The sequence below is a fragment of the Protopterus annectens genome, chromosome 2.part0 (assembly GCF_019279795.1).
Source record: "Protopterus annectens isolate FY-2018-M chromosome 2.part0, PAN1.0, whole genome shotgun sequence".
Lineage (NCBI taxonomy): Eukaryota > Metazoa > Chordata > Ceratodontiformes > Protopteridae > Protopterus > Protopterus annectens.
Genome location: NC_056728.1, coordinates 731577378 through 731596145, shown reverse-complemented (window position 1 = coordinate 731596145; position 18768 = coordinate 731577378). Strand labels below are relative to the sequence as shown.

Sequence of the window (18768 nt, the reverse complement as noted above, 5' to 3'; positions counted from 1 at the left end):
GACCAAATGCCAATTCCTTTCGAAAAGTCTCAGCTTTCCTCCTAGAGGGGCTGCCAGCAAGGCAGAGTCCGGCAGCTGAAGACACAGGTCATTGGGTCTGTTTCCGAAAGGACTGACCCCTGCCCTCCTCGGCAGAAGGGGTAGAAGAACTCAAAGACCTAGAAGTAACAGGGCCCTGAGAGGAAGCCCTACCTCTACCTCGCCTCGACCTGCCCCTAGATTGATAATCCGAAGAGGGGAAAGACCATCCCTTAGCAGGCCAATTCCTACTGAACTTAGGGGGCTGAACCTGTAAAAAGTCCTTAACTGTCTGCATAGACTTAGCTTTTTCCTCCATTTTTTTCAAAACTGATTCTACTGGAGGACCAAAAAGAACATCAGATTGTAGAGGAGCATCCATAATTCGAGCCTTAACATGCTCAGACAAGGTCTGATCTTTAAGCCAAGCATGCCTACGAACAACTGAACTAGTAGCAGCCACCCTGGAAGAAGCCTGTAAAGCATCAAAACCACACTGCAAAGAATGCTTACCAACTTGGTCTGAAGCATGCACTAAATCCTGAAGCTCCTTACATTCAATACCCTCAGCTAAAGCATCAACTTTGCATTTCAATTGGCCCAGCAAATAATTTTGATACCGGAGCATATGAAACTGACAATTTAAAGCTCTCATAGCCAAAGTAGAAGAGGTATACAGTTTTTTACCCCACCTATCCAGGGCCCTAGCATCCTTGTCCAGAGGAACTGGATTCTTAACCACAGAAGCCCTAACACCTTTGGGGCCTTGAGTAATAGTTTCTGGATCAGCCCTAGGACTCTTATATAAGTACTTGTGAGCTTCGAACCCTGTAGTATCTATCTGGTTTAACCGGGCAGGAGGCAGAGAATCTGGGTTAAGGGCAGCCTCAGAAAATACATCCTGAACAACATCCAGTACAGGGGGAATAGCCAAGGGCCTATGCTGAGGCAAAAACAAGAATTCTCTTAGTCTTTTACGAGAATCAGAATAATCCTGGCCCTCCCATTTGAAATGTTCCCTCATGGAATGCAAAGTCTCAGAGAAAGAAAAATCTTCTGGAGGGGACGAGAGGAGTAGTGTCCTCAGCCTCCGAATCAGAATAGGGAGGGAAATCCTGAAGTTCTTCTACAGAGGAATCTGACTCATTGGAAGACTGAACCAAACCCTCCAACTCTGTCTCTACCCTGGGCCTCTTCACAGGGGGGGGCATAGAACCCCTAATTAAAGTAATCAAATCTTCAGCCATCTTTAACATGTGCTTCCGAGGAGCTGGACCCTGGGGACTAGCACCAGCAGGGGCAGACTTAGACCTAGAATGGGCTTTGCTTTGAGAAGGAGGAGGCCCAACTACCCTATGAGGGGAGGGAACCACTGACATCAGAGAAGCACCCTCAGCCTGGCCTAACACAGGAGAAGCCACTTCCTGCAGTAACAAAGGCTCCCCTTGAGACTCAGGTAAACTTTCAGAAGGAGCCGCTGAAGTAGCCAGTGGTACTACAGAACCGGCGTCCGGAGTGGACGACTCATCCAGTTTGGACCGCAAAGACTTTTCTTTGCGTTTCTTAGAAGAACCAGTCGTCGGAGAATCTGACGGCATGTTGTAATTACAACGTTTACCAAACACCAGCCTAGCACAGTCCAACCGACGTTTAATAGCACGCTTGTTAAAAGTAGCACAAAAGCGACACCCAACAACGTCGTGCTCAGGCCCTAAACAAGGAATGCAGAGTGAATGGTAATCCCTATGAGGAATCTGTTTCCCACAAGAAATACAGTTATTAACTTTTTCTGACATCCGGCAATACTGAGGCAAGAAAAAGACAAAAGTGTCCCCAACGGGGTACTTAGCCCATCTTGGTCTCCAGTCTGAAACTCGAAAACCGACAATTCCAGAACGCCGAACGGCACTTGCAAATGCTGCTTCTGCTTAGGACCATGCGGCAAGAAAGACTGTGGTTATGGCGTCGGTCATGCGCATTTGTACTGGCACGTACTGACGTCAGTCTCGGGCGCCGATGACCGACGCCGGTTCCAGCCCTTTGGTATTCGGGCCGATTGTGGACAAGTGGAGTACCCATATGTAAGGACTGCAGCAATGGGAGACGAAGAACATCCAGACACTGAACTATAATGACATGCATCATGGTGTTGACTGGTAGTTACTTCACAAAGTGCACATTATACCAGTTTTATAACTAAGGACCAAAATGTACTAAGCAAATCAATAATACCAGTATTTTATAGTCTAAATAAATATAATTTATGTAACCACAGAAAAGATGCACTTCAGACCTTCACTGACAGTGTTAAGAAGCAGTTGAGCATGAGTTTTACAAATGTTTTATTGGTGTACAAGATTAAAAATTTAGGGAAAGTAAATACAGCTAAGAAATCGTCAGAAATTTAAATACAAACAAACAAGATGATACAAATTAACCACATTACTACATTCAAACATTACACTGTTTTAGATTCAAACTACACTCAGATAGTATCGCCTACAGGCACCGAAAAGGGCCAAAATAGTTTTCGGTTTCGGATTATTGAGATTAGCGAATGGGACGGCCCTCCGCTGTAAACTGTTATGGAAGGCCAGCTGGCTCGAAGCTCAGTGACGTGCAGCTGTTAAACGTCTATCAACCATCCTTCAAGGACATAGCAGTTGGTTTTGTCTTGCAGCAGCATCACTTGACACTCAGAGATTCTCTGTACCAACATCAGCAACTTGAAGGGAAAGGAGAATTATTTGCTTTTGGTGCTCCGGGTCGCAATCTGTTGATTGGGACATTTTGTACTCGGCTGCTCTTGCTTTGTCAAAACTGCCAGGATGGACGCACTGCTATCGGCACTGGGAATGGATAAAGTGGCAGTAGGTTTTTCTAATCTGTCAATGTTTCCCCTTTTCGACATGGCACATTACATCATTTCAGTTATGGCACTACGGGAACAGCCAGGTGAGTTAGTGTTAAGTAGAAAAAAAGAGAAACCAGTTTGGAAGCAGTGTGGTTTATTCACGTTATCAGTGGCTGAGCGAAGGAGAAATTTATTTAATAGGAATAATCGGCATCCAACAATGTTTAGCTATATTAGGTTCCACAGGTTTTATTTCGCAGGGAGTTGTGCGGATATAAACAGAAGACAGTAAAGATAAGGACATACACACACACCCATACACATGCGCATTGCTGGTTGTCTCTTCTGGATTATCTATGCTGTGCAAACAAGATTACATGCATTCTTGATGTTTACTGTAGAATTGAACTGTAAACAGTTAACATCAGACTTTTGCTAGTTTAGTTAGGTTGGCGAGTTATATTTTTCTAATCCAATCCCTACATTACGATTTTGATACCGGAGAGTACGTACTCTTCTAATTAAAAACGTGTTCTGCAGGTGACTAATGTATCTGTAAAAGTATCAAACTAATACCTGACAGGCTGACAGTATGTTTTTAGTTTTTTGTTTGAACAAAATGCAAACGTTTCTTCCCTTGCAAACTAACGCCAAATGTTACATTCATTTGGAAAGCACTAAAAATGCATTCTTACACATGCTTGAAGAACATAGCTGACTGCTTGATTTTGCTTTGCCTCTCAGTTTTTGCCCCGTTCCTCATAACCTATTTTAATTTTCTAGTAAATCACGGATTATTATAGTCGATAAATAATGCCAAATATTAGCGTTTAATACTTTTTATTCTTCAGAAAATTTGTGTTGATACCAAGCCCGTTGTTAAGTGAATTACATTAATTAAAAAAATTGTTAGTCCTTTTTGCGTCATTGTTTCTCTTCATTTTGGCGTTGCCCCTAATTCCTGAGCAAAGAAGTTGTAGTTGAGAAATATGTCGCAAAGAAGTGTTTAGCAGTCATATCTGTGTTACTCTTTATTTGGAAGATTACCTTGCTGTGGTTTTTAGTAGTGCCAGGCTGACAATTTTGAAAAGTTCGCTTCTCATGTGATAGATAGCCTGCTTTTGCAAAAGACTGAACTTGCTGTGAAGCATATTCTGCTGAATGTGGCTTGCCTGTTCTAGTATAAATGATTAGTAAGTAAGTGTACTCATAGAGGATAATTCATAGAATCATACTAGGTTAACAACCATTTTAAGCCTAGCCAATTATCCCCTGTGAGATTCAAACCTCGTACCTTGTGTTTGTAAGGCAAACACTTTAACCATTAGGCCAACCTCCCAACCCTTCTCTGTAGATACATGAGTGGGCAATTACATTCATCTGCCTGATTGTACGCTTGGCAGTGAAAAACATCTGGTGTGGCAGTTTTAAATAACAAGGTTGCATTTACTTTTATTTTTTGTTTGTGAAAGAAGGGCAGGAAAGATGACCTTGATAATGCTGGTTTTGTAAATGTAAATTTTCCTTGTGGATGTAGATCATTTGTTTATTATTGATTTATTTATTGACATTTGATTACCGGGAAGTCTGACTGGGTTGAAGCCCATTTTCAGTGGAGGTCCGGGGAGAAAAGCCCAAATTAATGTAAAACATTGTATAATTATTTTTCTTAAAATCTTCAAAAATAAAACAGAAACGTCTGTAGTTTAAATAATTAGAACAAACTAGATATAGTATAAAAACATTGGTTAAGAATCAGTATAAGTTATATGACAGTCATTTAATATTTAGAGAAATTTTAAGCAGTTTGTAGCGAAATTAAAGTTAAGTTAGTCTAATACAAACGGAGATTGCAATATGAAGTGAGGGAAAAAAACAGGCTTATGGAGCATTTAGAGAGAAAGTCAAGGAAGACAATTAGATAGCAGTAAGCAAGCAAGTAAGTGAGAAAGGAGGTATAAGGAATGGAAAGGTACTTGTATTTAGGGATACAGTTTTATCCTGGTTTTGAGCAAGAACAGAGACGGATTTTTAGCTAGGAAGGCTTTCAGAGTGGTTTTAAAAGATGGGAGGGAGGGTATATACCTGACGGATACTGGTAAGGAGGTCCAGGCCTTAGCAAGCTTGTACGAGGACAGACAATGCCCAGCAGATTTGCTAGGTCTGTAGACTGACAAGAGTTTTTGGTTACTGGTTTGCAGTGACCGACTGGGAACATAGTTGTGTAGAATGTTTTTTAGTGTTGGACAGGCAGATGAATTCTGGATAATTTTTGTAAGTGGTAAGAAGTTGTATATATACATTAGTTGATGTGACAGCTCTAACCAATTCAGCCTTTTCAATGCTATACAGTGATGGGTTCTCAAAGGGCTATGTATATGCTGCAAATTTAGCAGCTATTTTATAGCCTTGTTAAGATTTTAATTTTTGTGAAGCCTGGAGGTTATCGTAAGGATGGGAGTACCATAAAGAAGAGTGGGGAGAATATAAGTATGACAAGTGTAGTTTTAGTTGCGTCGGTGAGAACGTTTTTGGCTTTGTAAAGGATCCCTAGTATTTGATGAGTTTTTCTTATGCAGTTTTGTATATGCAGGTCAAATGTTAGATTATCATCTAACTATCAACCCTAATAGTTTGCCATGAGAACTGACTACAGTGGTTGTATTATCAAGAAAGAGGACTTTAAATTTTTTTTTTCGTGAAAGAGATATTTGGGGAAAAAAGTAGTAGTTTGTTTTTTATGGGGTTGAGCATGAGTTGTGAGTTACGAAGTTATGTTTCCGATATGCAGCACAAGACAACTCCCTTATGCTACATTTTATTTAGTGTGTATATTACATCATGAATCCAAAGAGCTGAGAATGTTGTGATATTTCCTGTTAAGAAAAACAATTAAGTACCAGTTCATCACTTTGGTTAAAACCGTTGTATATTTTTAAGATCTTGTAGACATCAACTTATTTTTTTTTAAGCTAAGGAGAAAATGATCAAAAATGGGAACTATATAAACGTAAGACTTTATGTAACCAGATGCTAAGGAATTTATTTCTCTAGTAACTGTTATTAACTGCAGGTGTCATAACAGATGCTAAGGAATTTATTTCTCTAGTAACTGTTATTAACTGCAGGTGTCATTATTTTTGCATTTTTTTCAAATTCTTTTATGATTTTAGTCACACATATTATGAAGTGATTTAGTACATAAATGATCAAAAGACAAAAAACAGCAGCCAAACAGAGCTTCCAGCATTTAATGATCCAAAAACCTCCAGTAAGCGCTTTTGCCTGCAGTTAGACTTCTTCAGACTGAATGAAAAGAACAAACAACAACTTTATATACGCATTTCAATCAAGAAAATTTGCATACATAATTACTATAATCAGTTCAACACAATCAATTTAATAAAGCCTGCAGCTAATGAATCCATTTTCTCTTTTTAAAAAAAAATTAAAATTTCCTTTTTATCATTAAGCCCTGGAGGGCTGCTAGCATCTAATCTAACTATCCAGCAGTATTCCCTCCAGTCTAACTCTTCCTCAGCTTCTAATCTATTCCTAAAATCAGATACGTAGTTTAAAATAAGAAACCTAGGTGTATGCTCATAATAACTTTGATATATTGTGCCAAGCTCAAAACAAATGGATGTATAAGTTGTATAATAAAACTATAAACAAAAACGAACAACAACCAAACAGAGCTTCCAGCCTTTAATGATCCAAAAACATCCAGTGAGCACTTTTGTCTACATTTAGACTTCTTCAGACTGAATGAAAAGAAGAAAAAACAACTTTATATGCATTTCAATCCAGAACATTTCCATACATAATTACTTTCTCATAATAACTCCGATCTATTACACCGAGCTCAAAACAAATGGATGTGTAAGCTGTATGATAAAACTATAAACAAAAAAACAACAACCAAACGGAGCTTCCAGCCATTAATTATCCAAAAACATCCAGTGAGCAGTTCTGTCTGAAATTAGATTTCTTCAGAATGAATAAAAAGTACAAAAAACAACTTTATATACACATTTCAGTCAAGAAAATGTGCATACATAATTACTAAAGGACACAAGCTCATTTCTTCCATCTTTGGATGAAATACCTGTGATGTTCACCATGCCCATAGTGCAGGCAAAGGACTAGAGTTGGAAAACTGAGAAATGCCAGGTCTTGGGTGTCACACACTTTCAAAAGCTAAAGTGTCATTCTTGTCTAATTTGGGAGGATGGCATTTCAAAGTAGCAACATTATGTAGCATTTTAAGTAATGTTTCTGAACAATATATTTACATAAAAATGATAAAAGTTGTTTCATTGAAAACACTGCCAATGTAATAGACTGCAGTGTATATTACAATAACATCATGCTCATGGTATCCCCATATTCCCCATTTATGTATTGGTTTATTTGACCTTTATTTATCAGATAGCTGTACCTTTCACATGTTAGAACATGATCTACTTTGTGCAGTGGCAACATAAATTGCAACGCATTCAGTTTTGTAAATTATCTTAGTGTATATTAGGTATACAGTCACACATTTTGTTTATTTATTTACTGACTTATTCTTTTATTTAGGATGTAGAAAGAGTGGACCAAGTGGCTCTCTTCAGTCTTGACTTTGTTACAGTGACTCGGTCAGTGGCACAACAGGCAGTGATCTCACCAGTGGTGATGGAAGAGCAGACCCTGTGGGTTGTATTCCCACAACAGTACTTGGATTAATTTAACAATACTGATACTACAGTGCATTGGGGAGTGCTGTTCTCCTGAGTGTGCTGTCATTAAACTGACATCCCATCTAACTGAGTTGCTGGCAGCTCAGTTGGATCTAAAAGATCCAATGGCACTATTCCAAAAAGAGAGTAGGACTTCCTCATGCCCTGGCCCACTCCTTCTTGGGTCTCCCCTGAAGAGGACACTGGTCAAGAGGGACTAACCTGGTCAACAAAGAGTAAATCATTTTTAAGTGAAGTGAAAAAGTACAGAACAATTCAGATCCATGTAAATGCCTTGGTGAACAGTAAAATGCATTACACAGAAGTATAGAAACGTTCACTAGATGTGCAATCCATACTTGTAGCATGAACATGCCTGTTTGTTAAATAGTGTCTGGGAATGGTCTAGGCAGTTGCAGAATAACTCTGGTGATAGCCATTGTTATGGAGAATTTTTTTGTGGTTTGTTCCTAAAGGGTAGGAAAGGTACAACAGCTCTTAATGTCTAGTAGAAGATAATTCCATTGAGTTCAAGCAACCACTGTACTAAGACTTTCGGCTTTTCCCGGTTAGGGGTCGCCACAGTGGATCACCGGTCCGGTGTTGATTGGCAGTGGATTTTTACAGTGTCGAGTTGCCAGCCTGCTGCCCAACCTTCACAGAAGGCACACTCACACTCATTATCCTACCTACATGTCTTTAAAGTTTAGTCGACTGCAGGGAGGACATGCAGACTCCACACAGAAGACACTTCAGCTGAGAATCGAACCAGAGAACCTCAACCACAATGAAAGTTAATATTTGGAGTTAACAGTGGGGTGTCCTGTGTTAGATAACAGGCAGTGGATGAACAGTGAAATCTAGATTGTACTTTGTTCCTCCTTCTTCAAGGAACTCTGTTTCAGTTTTTTAAATGGGCTGACTTTACTTCTTGTTAAGGGTAGTAATAGTTTGAATTTGCATACAGTAGAGAGTCAGTTTGCATTGGGGAGACTTTGCTTTTGCCAGGACGATGCAGTGTCGTTTCCCCTCTTGTGAGGTGGCTGTGAGTCTGTAAATGTACATTTTGAGCCTATTGTAGAGATCTAATATTGTCTGCAGTAAAACTGAAATGAGTGACTGTACATATTCGAGAAGACCTGAAAAATAATTTTTTTCTTGGTAGTGAACTATGAGTTCATGGGTGGAAATTCATCTTGCAGTGTTTTATGGGGTCATCTGTGAGTGTAGCAAAAAGTGAGCTATCAGATTTACATTTATGGCAGAGGGCCATATCTTCTGTGTAGAACAGCATAGATAGGCATGGTGGGAATATATTGCAATGGTGCTTATAAAAATATTGAATAGTACTGGGCAAAAAAAAAATTGGAACCCCATTGCTGATTGGGCCTGACTTTAATTAGGTTGCAGCAACCTCTAACTAAAAGTTTTGTTCCTAAAACAAGTCACAGGCAATTGCATTAGAATGTTTGTGAGCCCTTGATATACACTGTGTATAAAAAGTTTACACACCCCTGTTAAAATGCCAGGTTTTTGTGATACAGAAAAATGACACCACAATAAATCATTTTAAAACTTTTCCCACCTTTAATGTGACCTATAACCTGTAGAATTCAATTGAAAAACAAACAAATCTATTAGGGGGAAAAAATGTAAAAATTAAAAAATGTACAATAAGCTGGTTGCATAAGTGTGCATACCCTTAAACTAATACTTTGAAGCACCTTTTGATTTAATTACAACATTCAGTCTTCTTGGGTAGGAGTCTGTCAGCATGGCACATCTTGACTTGGGAATATTTGCCCACTCTTCCTTGGAAAAGCGCTCTAAATCTGTCAGATTGCAAGGGCATCACATATGCACAGACTTCTTCAGGTCAACCCACAGATTTTCTATTGGATTTAGGTTTGGGCTCTGGTTGGGCCATTCCAAAACTTTAGTTTTGTTCTGGTGAAGCCATTCTTTTGCTGATTTGGATGTATGCTTGGGGTCATTGTTGTGTTGAATGATGAAATTCCTCTTCATCTTCAGCTTTCTAGCAGATGCCTGAAGGTTTTGGGCCAAAATGACCGGTATTTGGAACTGTTCATAATTCCCTCTACCTTGACTAAAGCCTCAGTTCCAGCTGAAGAAAAGCAACCCCAAAGCATGATATTGCCACCATCATGCTTCACCATGGGGATGATGTTTTCTTGGTGATGCAAAGTATTGTTTTTGTGGCAAATGTACCTTTTGGAATTGTGGCCAAAAAAGTTCAACCTTGGTCTCATCAGACCATAACACATTTTCCCATATGCTTTTGGGAGACTTGATGTATTGTTTTGTAAATTTTAGCCGGGCCTGGATGTTTTTCTGTGTAAGAAAAGGCTTCTTCCGTCTTGCAACCCTACCCCATAGCCCAGACATATGGAGAGTATTGGAGATTGTCACATGTAGTACACAACCAGTACTTGCCAGAAATTCTGGCAGCTCTTTCAGTGTTGCTGTAGGTCTCTTGGAAGCCTCCCTGACCATTTTTTGTCTTGTCTTTTTTCATCAATTTTAGAAGGACATCCAGTTCTTTGCAACATCACTGTAATCCCATATTTTCTCCACTTTTTGATGACTGTCTTCACTGTGTTCCATGGTATATCCAATGCTGTGGAAATTATTTTTGCACCCTCCTCCTGACTGATACCTTTCATCAATGAGATCCCTTGGATGCTTTGTAAGCTCTCTGCAATCCATGACTTTTGCTGTAGCTGGCAACTGAGTAAATGTCAGGAAAATTCTTCTACAACAGCTGAACTTTATTTGGTGTTAATCAGTTTCTTTAATTGATGACAGGTGTGTACCCAAGACTGAATGCTGTAGTTAAGTCAAAAGGTGCTTCAACAAAGTATTAGTTTAAGGGTGTGCACATTTATGCAACCAGCTTATTGTACATTTTTATTTTTTTTCCCATAACAGATTTGTTTTGTTTTTCAATTGAATTTTACAGTTTATAGGTCACATTAAAGGTGGGAAAAGTTTTGAAATGATTTATTGTGGTCTCATTTTTTATCACAAAAACCTGGCATTTTAACAGGGCCGTGTAAACTTTTTATATCCACTGTATTTGTTAACTGTTGTACCTTCTGAGAAGTTGGCAAACACTGCACTAGTAATATGACTATTTTCAAGTGCTTTAGTTAATGAGATGTTTGCAAGGGACAGAAATACAATGGGGAATGCTTTATCTCTTCCTGAAGCTGTGATGCTTGACTGTAAATGTGTCATGATAATCCATAATCTTTCATTTGTGCTGTGCTTGCACTTTTGAGTTGTTTGTATAGGTGGGAGAAGTGTGAAACTAGACTATACAAGTCCAGTTTTTCTCTTGGCCCTGTGTTTGTTAGTTTAATGACAGCTGGGGAATCCCATATATTTGGAAATATGCTGGGGAGCTGCAAGAAATAAAGCAATGGTACAACATGCTATGAGGAATTTAAGATATAGTCCTCCAACTTTTGGGTAATAGTGGTTTAGCAAAGATCTGAACTAGTTGTTTAGTAAATTATAACAGGATAAAACATGAACATGTGATATGCTAAATAGGGAATAGTTTGAATTTGCTCTATAGGAAACTGATTCCGTAGGGCAAAGTCTGCTTACAAATGCTTTGCTGGTGAAATTCTTTGCAATCACTTTAGCTGCTTTCTAAGATTCATTGTGCATTTTATCATCCGTATTAAACTTGGCATCTGATACATTTTTTACATGAACGGTTGCTTATCTTCTGCTAGAAGGATCTAGGTTTACATTGCAGTGTAGCCTGACTCTGCTTCAGGTAGTTTGACTTTGCAGTGGTGGTCATTTTTTATGCACAGGTTTCTGCAAATTCATTAGAAAGCCCAGTCCCACTGAATTCTTAAAAGGATGTCATCCTCTTTTACATGAGGTAAAAGCCATTATGAATTTATTATTTAGCCACAAGTGCTATTTGGGTAGTAAATGATTTCAGAAGTAGCAGGATGTTGAGCAAATACTTAAGAACGGTGTTCTGCTCTGAGCAGCACTCCTATTGTTATGTGTAAGTATGTATAATAGATCAATGAGTTTGCTTTAGCACGATGGTCTAGTTTGGAAAGTGGAGTCTGCCAGTCAGTATGTTTTGCTAAGAGCACTTTAGACACAGCACAGTCATAAATAGAACAGGCTGCTTCACTTACTAGAGTGAGAACCTTTTCTGAGAAACCAGTCAGATGAAATGCTTGGATGATGGTGATGATGAATATTGGTAGTTTGAGTTTAATGATCACTCTAACATGCTGTAACTTGGGTTTAATGTCCCAGTGAATATTACATTTTGCCATGATGAGGCAGTTAAATTTAAGCAGTAGTGTAGATCAGCTCGGAAGAGAATTTAAATTCGGTCATACATTCGTAAATAAACCCATTTTTAGATTTGTATTGGTGATTGTTGAAGGGTAAGAACCATTGAACAAAGTATTCCTCTCGGCACTGGGTCTTTGATACTGGGTTTGGTAATCATTATCCAATAATGAGGTAGAAGGGGAAATACTTTCAACAGATTTGAGTAAGGACTTCTTAATTCTCACTGAATGCAATTTGTGAGCAAAAATCCAAGCCTGCAGACAGTACTTTAAACTGCATGAGCTGAGTAAGGCCGTGATGATTCCTTTGCATTTGCGTATGATTGTATGTCTGAGAGATTGGTTGAGTTTGATTTTCCTTGAGATTGACATTATTTGTTTGCTAGGGTGAAGGTGGCTGAGTCACAACATTGTGTTTCTTTGTAGCCCATTGCTGGATTAAGTATTGGGTGATAGTTACCATTAGTAGTACCTTGTGAGAGAGAGTGCAGAATTGATGAGTAATCTGTATTGGGTGATAGTTACCATTAGTAGTACCTTGTGAGAGAGAGTGCAGAATTGATGAGTAATCTGTATTGGGTGATAGTTACCATTAGTAGTACCTTGTGAGAGAGAGTGCAGAATTGATGAGTAATCTGTAGGGGGTGCTGTCTCCTGCAGGATGTGTACAGCTATGTAAAAGAAATGTTGCCCTAGGGATGAGTGTTTGTTAGGAGGACAGGCATGTGAAAGTTTGACATTTTGCATAGGTTAATAACTAGTGTCTTATAAAGTAAACACCACAGAAGGTTAACGCCCTGCATTCCCTGCTGCTGGAATTTAATTAATTTGAAAGTAGTCAACTAGTTATTTTTTGCATGTGTATTGCTTCTCTGTGTTTACTATTATTTCGTTTGTACAAAATGAAGCCTCTCGCTCCAGATGACCAGTTGTTCTTTCCACAGTTTTTTTTTTTCTACTTTTTAATCTGACACAGTAATGCTACATACATAAAAACAAAGCATGGTTTTAAGTACTACTCTCAATGTATTCTGTATGTACCTGATTCTGCAGGTTTTACAACCTAAATATTGTATTGATTCATTTTGGTATTTGCCGCAGCATGTGACATATCATATAGTCCGTCTTTGAAGCAAGTCATTTGAAGAGGGGAAGGAAAGCTAAATCTGGCATATACAACTGGAACAAAATCATGTAATTGGGTAACTGTTTCTGGCGAGCTGCAGTATTAGTAAAAGGTCTTGGCAAGTAATTAGAAATCTCAGCCATAGATTATGGGCTGTATCTGGAATGCTGAGTTTAAACTAAAACGGCTACATCAGCAAATCTTTCAAGACTAATGTATCGCAATGTTGTTTAGAAAATGTCCATTAATGAAAATTGGTACTCGGATGAGTTTGCTTTTCCTTGGCAGCATTACTAGAGCTTCTAAAATCAACTCTAGACTATTTTTCCAGCTATTTTATCTTGAAGCATACATGATGGCAAACACAATTGTATTGAAATTTGACCTCTGTCAATGAGTATTTGTTAGAACTGTAAGGTGATAACTTAATTTTTTAAAGGCTCAAGCCACCCACTGGGCGTTACAGGTACACACTCAAAAGAGCTGTACTGGAGGGAATGAGTAAGTTGTATAGTATTTGGCTAAAGCCAACAAACGTTTTGCTGTGCTGTACAAAACAAAACCATACTGACTCACTGAGTTAATGATGGTGTTTCAAACACGCACTACATAGATGCATAATACTAACAAACACTGCATTTACATCTTTCAGCAAACTAGGGGCCACTGTTTACATGATACTCAAGACGTGAAATTGACAAGTCCCAGCAAACCCAACATTGTATATCTTGAAAATGCACTGCATTTCCCTTATATCCGGCATGCAACAATTCAGGTTGTATATTTTAAATAAAGTACTCCACAAAAGTCTTTGTCCAACTTTTTGACAAGTTTGTAGGAATAAGAATTACTAAAACAACTCTTAAGATCTACTGATAAGCTCTCTCTCTCTATTAAATCTGATCCATGTATTCCTCCCTTTCCATGTCTCTTATCGACAAAACCTCTCGAGTCCCTGCTTTCTTCTGCTCTGACTATATTCTACCATTTTCAACAGCTCTGCATCCTACCTATACTGTCATTAACTGTATTTTTTTATTCCGTGTTTCAGTTCCTGCCTTACTACCTGTAGACCCCTTTTATTTATGGACTTTTTTGCTGTCCTGTGCCTATCTCTCATCCCCTCCTTCCCTCCTAGTACATCACCATTTACTGTACCTACTTCCTTCCTGTTATCCTTTCTACACAAACTGTTTGCTTGAGTCTCCCAGGCTATTGTCCATTTAGCACCTACTTTTCTATATCCACCTACATCCTTATTCTTTTGTCACAGCCTCTACAGTCTTACCATCTTGTTTTCAGGTCTTCCCCTATCCCTTGTTACTGGCATTACAGTTTATTGTGACAGCAGTGTGCATAATGTACATATCTGTGTGTAGTCACTTCTGTGGTGCATGGTAGGGGAGATTCTTTTTTTGCAATATAGTTAGTTATATGGTGCTGCGGTAGTGTTGTCGCCTGACAGTTAGACGTTGCTCATTCGATTCTCAGTTAGAGCGTCTTCTGTGTGGCGACATGCGTGAACGGGCGTTCCTTCATTGAAGGTTGTGCGTTAGGCCCGGCAAGCCAGCACGTAAAACTCTACTGCCAATCATTAGTGGACAGGAGTTCCGCTGTGGCAACCCCTAACCTGGAAAAGCTGAAAGATACAAACAAACAAATATGTATTTTCTTTTCTTTTGCAAAGTCTGGCAGTTGGGCTTAGAGGTTTAGGACTATGATTGATGTATCTGTACCAGGTATCACTCCTGGATTTGATTCCCACAGCCCCCATTTGCTTATTTTGCCACCCTGAGCAGGTCATTAAGCCAGTTAATGCTCCTGGGCTGAAATCTGTCCATATTGTTCAGTGTGTAGATGCACTTGCACAAGCACATGCTTTAATTGTAATGCATATTATTTATTATTATATTTTGTTTCTCTGATAGTACTCACTGCTGTGTGGTGTATTGGATCTTTTCATCCTGGGCATGAATTTTTTGCCAGTTTGTGATCAAGTGCAGGTCGTAAACTACTTTAAAAAAATGGGTATTCAGTCAGAAATCAGGTTTCTACACTTCTGGGTTTCTGGAGTGAAACTGATATTTTAGGAAAGAATCTCAATCCTAGATGTGCTGCTGACAGGAGAAATACATAAAGGTAAATGGTGTCAGGGGTGCAGTAGGGCCATTTCAGAATTGCTATCGCAGAAGCAGCCTGCTGTTTGAAACAAATTTACACCTTATCAAAAAAAAAAGGCACATGCGTTGCAGTTCCTTAAACAGTGTGACACCAGCTAGTATGAAAAACTTATGATATTTAGGAAATACATATAAATACAGAAAGAAATAAGAAAGAGGATGATAGAGAACAATACCTGTTAAAATAGAAGGAGACGCAAGTGGCATTCGGAAAAGTGGAGACTGCAGAATGAGGACAAAATTTGTGATTCACTCAAGAAAAGTGATTAAAACCATTTGCAGACCACAAATTAAGATAGGGAAGGGATAATGAGCTTTAATAAAAATAGGATAGATGTTGGCATAACAGAAAGATGAGAAAACAGGGCTGCCAAGTGAGTACTTAATCAGTATTGTTACAGGAACAGAAGATTATTTACCACTTTCGTTCAGTAGAAGTGCCCAGGATAAGGGGACTGACACCGGTCTTTCATTAAAGGGTTCCCTCAATGTTAAGAAAGTAAAGGTGCACAGAATGATAAAGGCATGGTAAGAATCAGGGGAGTGAGGGGGAAGCTGTGAACCAATGTTTTAATTATTCATGGGAGGAAGATTCTGTTCGTGAAGACTAGTAGATGAGAGGTTTAATTTATCCATTAACAGAGACTGATGCAGTCAGGAATGACCAGTGAAATTAAGATTTCAGATATCATATTATAATTTCCTTTTAATTTGTGTGGCTTAACAACTACAGTATGAAAATGGTTGCCTGTTTAAGGCTGTAGAGAGATGAGCCTTTTAGAAAGAATAATTTTATATGTTCCTCCCCCACTCTGTTCCACCCAATAACTGAACACATACTTACAACAGCAGTCTGAATGTAAATGCATGGAGTTCATGACATATTTTCCCCACTGTCATTTTGTGTGCGTGTGTGTTTCCCCCAATACTTTAATTTGTCATCTGTTTTCTCCCCTTAAAGCAGCATGATCTAATCAATTATTCCAAGCAATACTAAGACTTTTTGCATAGGTTTACCAGGTTGTTGCGTTGTAATTTTTACTGTGTAATAATTAGTTTCTTCAGCTTCTTTCTTGGTTTGTTACAACTTTCTATGTTACTAATTCCACCTTTTTCACTATTTCACTTATTCAACTAATAGCAGTTTTCAACGGAATAACACCATTTGTTCTAATAGTCTGTGCTTAGTTGTTTCTTACATTGATTTATTTTAGACGTACAGCACAACATTTAATGAGTTAAATGCTGTAATGCACTTGTATTCCTTATATATTTGTGTCCTTTTAATTAAAAATAAAAAAAACTTCATAAACTGTTAAACTATGGCCCAAAATAAATTTATCGTATTCTCTTGTGACATCAATTGAGTAATGATTTTAAGGTGCATCCATAGACTGTAATGGACATGTCACTGCATATCGGGTGCTAAGTCTATGAATGCACCACACTCTTTGCCTAAGCTGACGTGGTTGAACTAAGTTTACTGTTTAGCCTCACTTAAAAAAAATATTGGGGAAAGCGATATTTTTTTAACAAGTTATCCAAAAAGGAACAGCCAAAAAGGTTTACTATCAAAATAAGGAATTTCACTGTTTTTTTTTTTTATTTAAAAGATCGAATAATTTCGATTTTTCTGAAGTTCATTTAAAACAACTGTCGAACATGAGAAACATGATCGACATTTGATCCTCCAAACTTCTGGAGACTCCCACACTTCCTGCATATTATATATACCAACTCTGAGATCACACTGCAGTGAGGAAAAGTATAAATTTCCTGATCTGCACTGTACTACACATTTGCTAATATAAATTTGATTACTTCCAGTTCAACATTATGACATTTTGAAAACAAGCATTCGACCAACATGTATTTGCCTAAGTCCATTCCTTATTTTGATAGTAAACCACCAAAAATGTTCGCCAACTTGAGTGAGAATTCAGTTTGGCTGTTCTACTCCGCTTGCCATGGTGACAAGTTAAGATTTCTATAGTGAACAAATCAGTAGCCTAGTATTGTCTTATGAACCTATTAAATCTTATTCTGTTGTATACTTTACTTTTATGCATATCTTTTTATTTGTTGACAAAATATATAATTGAATTACTATCACTGCTAGAATTCTGCTTTTTTGCATTTCTGTAACTAGTTCATGACTGAAATGGGTCTGTGGTAATACAGCTTGTGTATCTGTGACTGGACAGGTGTGATATAGGAAAAGTCATAAAGTAATTGCTGATGAAAAGAATATTGGCACATCTACAGTGCAGAGGCACTCGAGAGTCAGGGCATGGATTCACAATGGAAAAGTGATGCTAGACAAATCTGATTTAAAAAAAAAAAGTGCTCTTTTTACTGTTATAGTAGCTGAGCAAGACTCCATTAGAGGGTGTTTGCCAAGATGCTGTGAAATTTTACTTGCACAGCAAAAGTGTTTTTTAGATTGTTTTGAGTGTTACATAGGTAAATCTGTTTTGACTTCTGTGACATAACTCCATGTTAGATCAGATGGTCTGTGGATTTGGCCTTTTTGGAGCTTGGCCTTCTTGGAGCTTAGAAGTGCTTTTGACGCATACCACATGATAGGATGGTAAGCAAGCTTGAAGAGTGGGAATATGTCCTGGAGTAGTAGCATGGGTAAAACTTTGTCTGTTGTAAAGTGGTACGACTAAGTATGACAGTGGTCAGTAGAGCTAGTTCCCTTCATTCTCTAAGTGATATTGTAGATGGCCTGGTAGTGGGATACCATCTCTTAGTTAACAGCACAAAATCTTCCAATAGCCTTGACAATAATGTACATAATGGATGAAGAATCTGGATGGGAAGTTGGCATAATGGTTAAGGTGTTTGCCTTACAGCCCCAAGGTGCAGAGTTTGATTCTCAAATGGGGTAATTGGCTAGGCTTGTAATGGTCCACAACTCTGTTAGCCTAGTACAGAACTATGGACTATGAACCTAAGAATGAAGGATTGACCTTAAATCATGAGACCTTCATTTCAAGGTAAAAATGAATAATACATTTGGAAATCATTAGTATAAGAGGCCAGAGAAATGTAAGTGTAGTAGTAGCCACACCAGGAAAAGAGTAAGACATACCGTAGTCATACCAGGTTAAGTAAAGGCAAGCAAGTAATTACAGATGGTAGCAGGAAAGGTTGGCAGAATACTGGGTTGCATAGAAGAGAGATCACTGTTAAAGTCAGAAAGACTTTATTCCTTTTAATAATCAGTCCATTAAACGTGACCTGGAATGTTTGAGCAGTACATGTAAATATTTTAAGAATAACACTAGTAGGAAAGAGACAGTAAAGGAGAAGGCAGCACATAAATATATAATGTGTATATTAGTAGCCTTATAAGGGGACACGACAGCAAGTTAACATGTTTGGGGGTGAAGAAAAAAAAAGGCGGGGAGAAGCACTGGTAGAAATGGGCATCAATGGAGTACAAATGACTAGTATGTATCTCTGGTAAAATGTGTGTGAGAATAAGAAAATTACATTTTAAATG

General features: G+C 38.3%; 1 protein-coding gene across 1 annotated transcript in view; it reads left to right on the top strand.

Annotated features, from left to right (window-relative positions):
- Positions 1–2560: 2560 nt before the first annotated feature.
- The window catches only part of TMEM38B (transmembrane protein 38B), a 453229-nt gene continuing 437021 nt past the window's right edge, over positions 2561–18768 (top strand). The window contains exon 1 of the mRNA XM_044061049.1: positions 2561–2973. Coding sequence (XP_043916984.1) covers positions 2847–2973 — 127 coding nt within the window. The 5' untranslated portion in view covers positions 2561–2846. The remainder of the gene's footprint in view (positions 2974–18768) is intronic.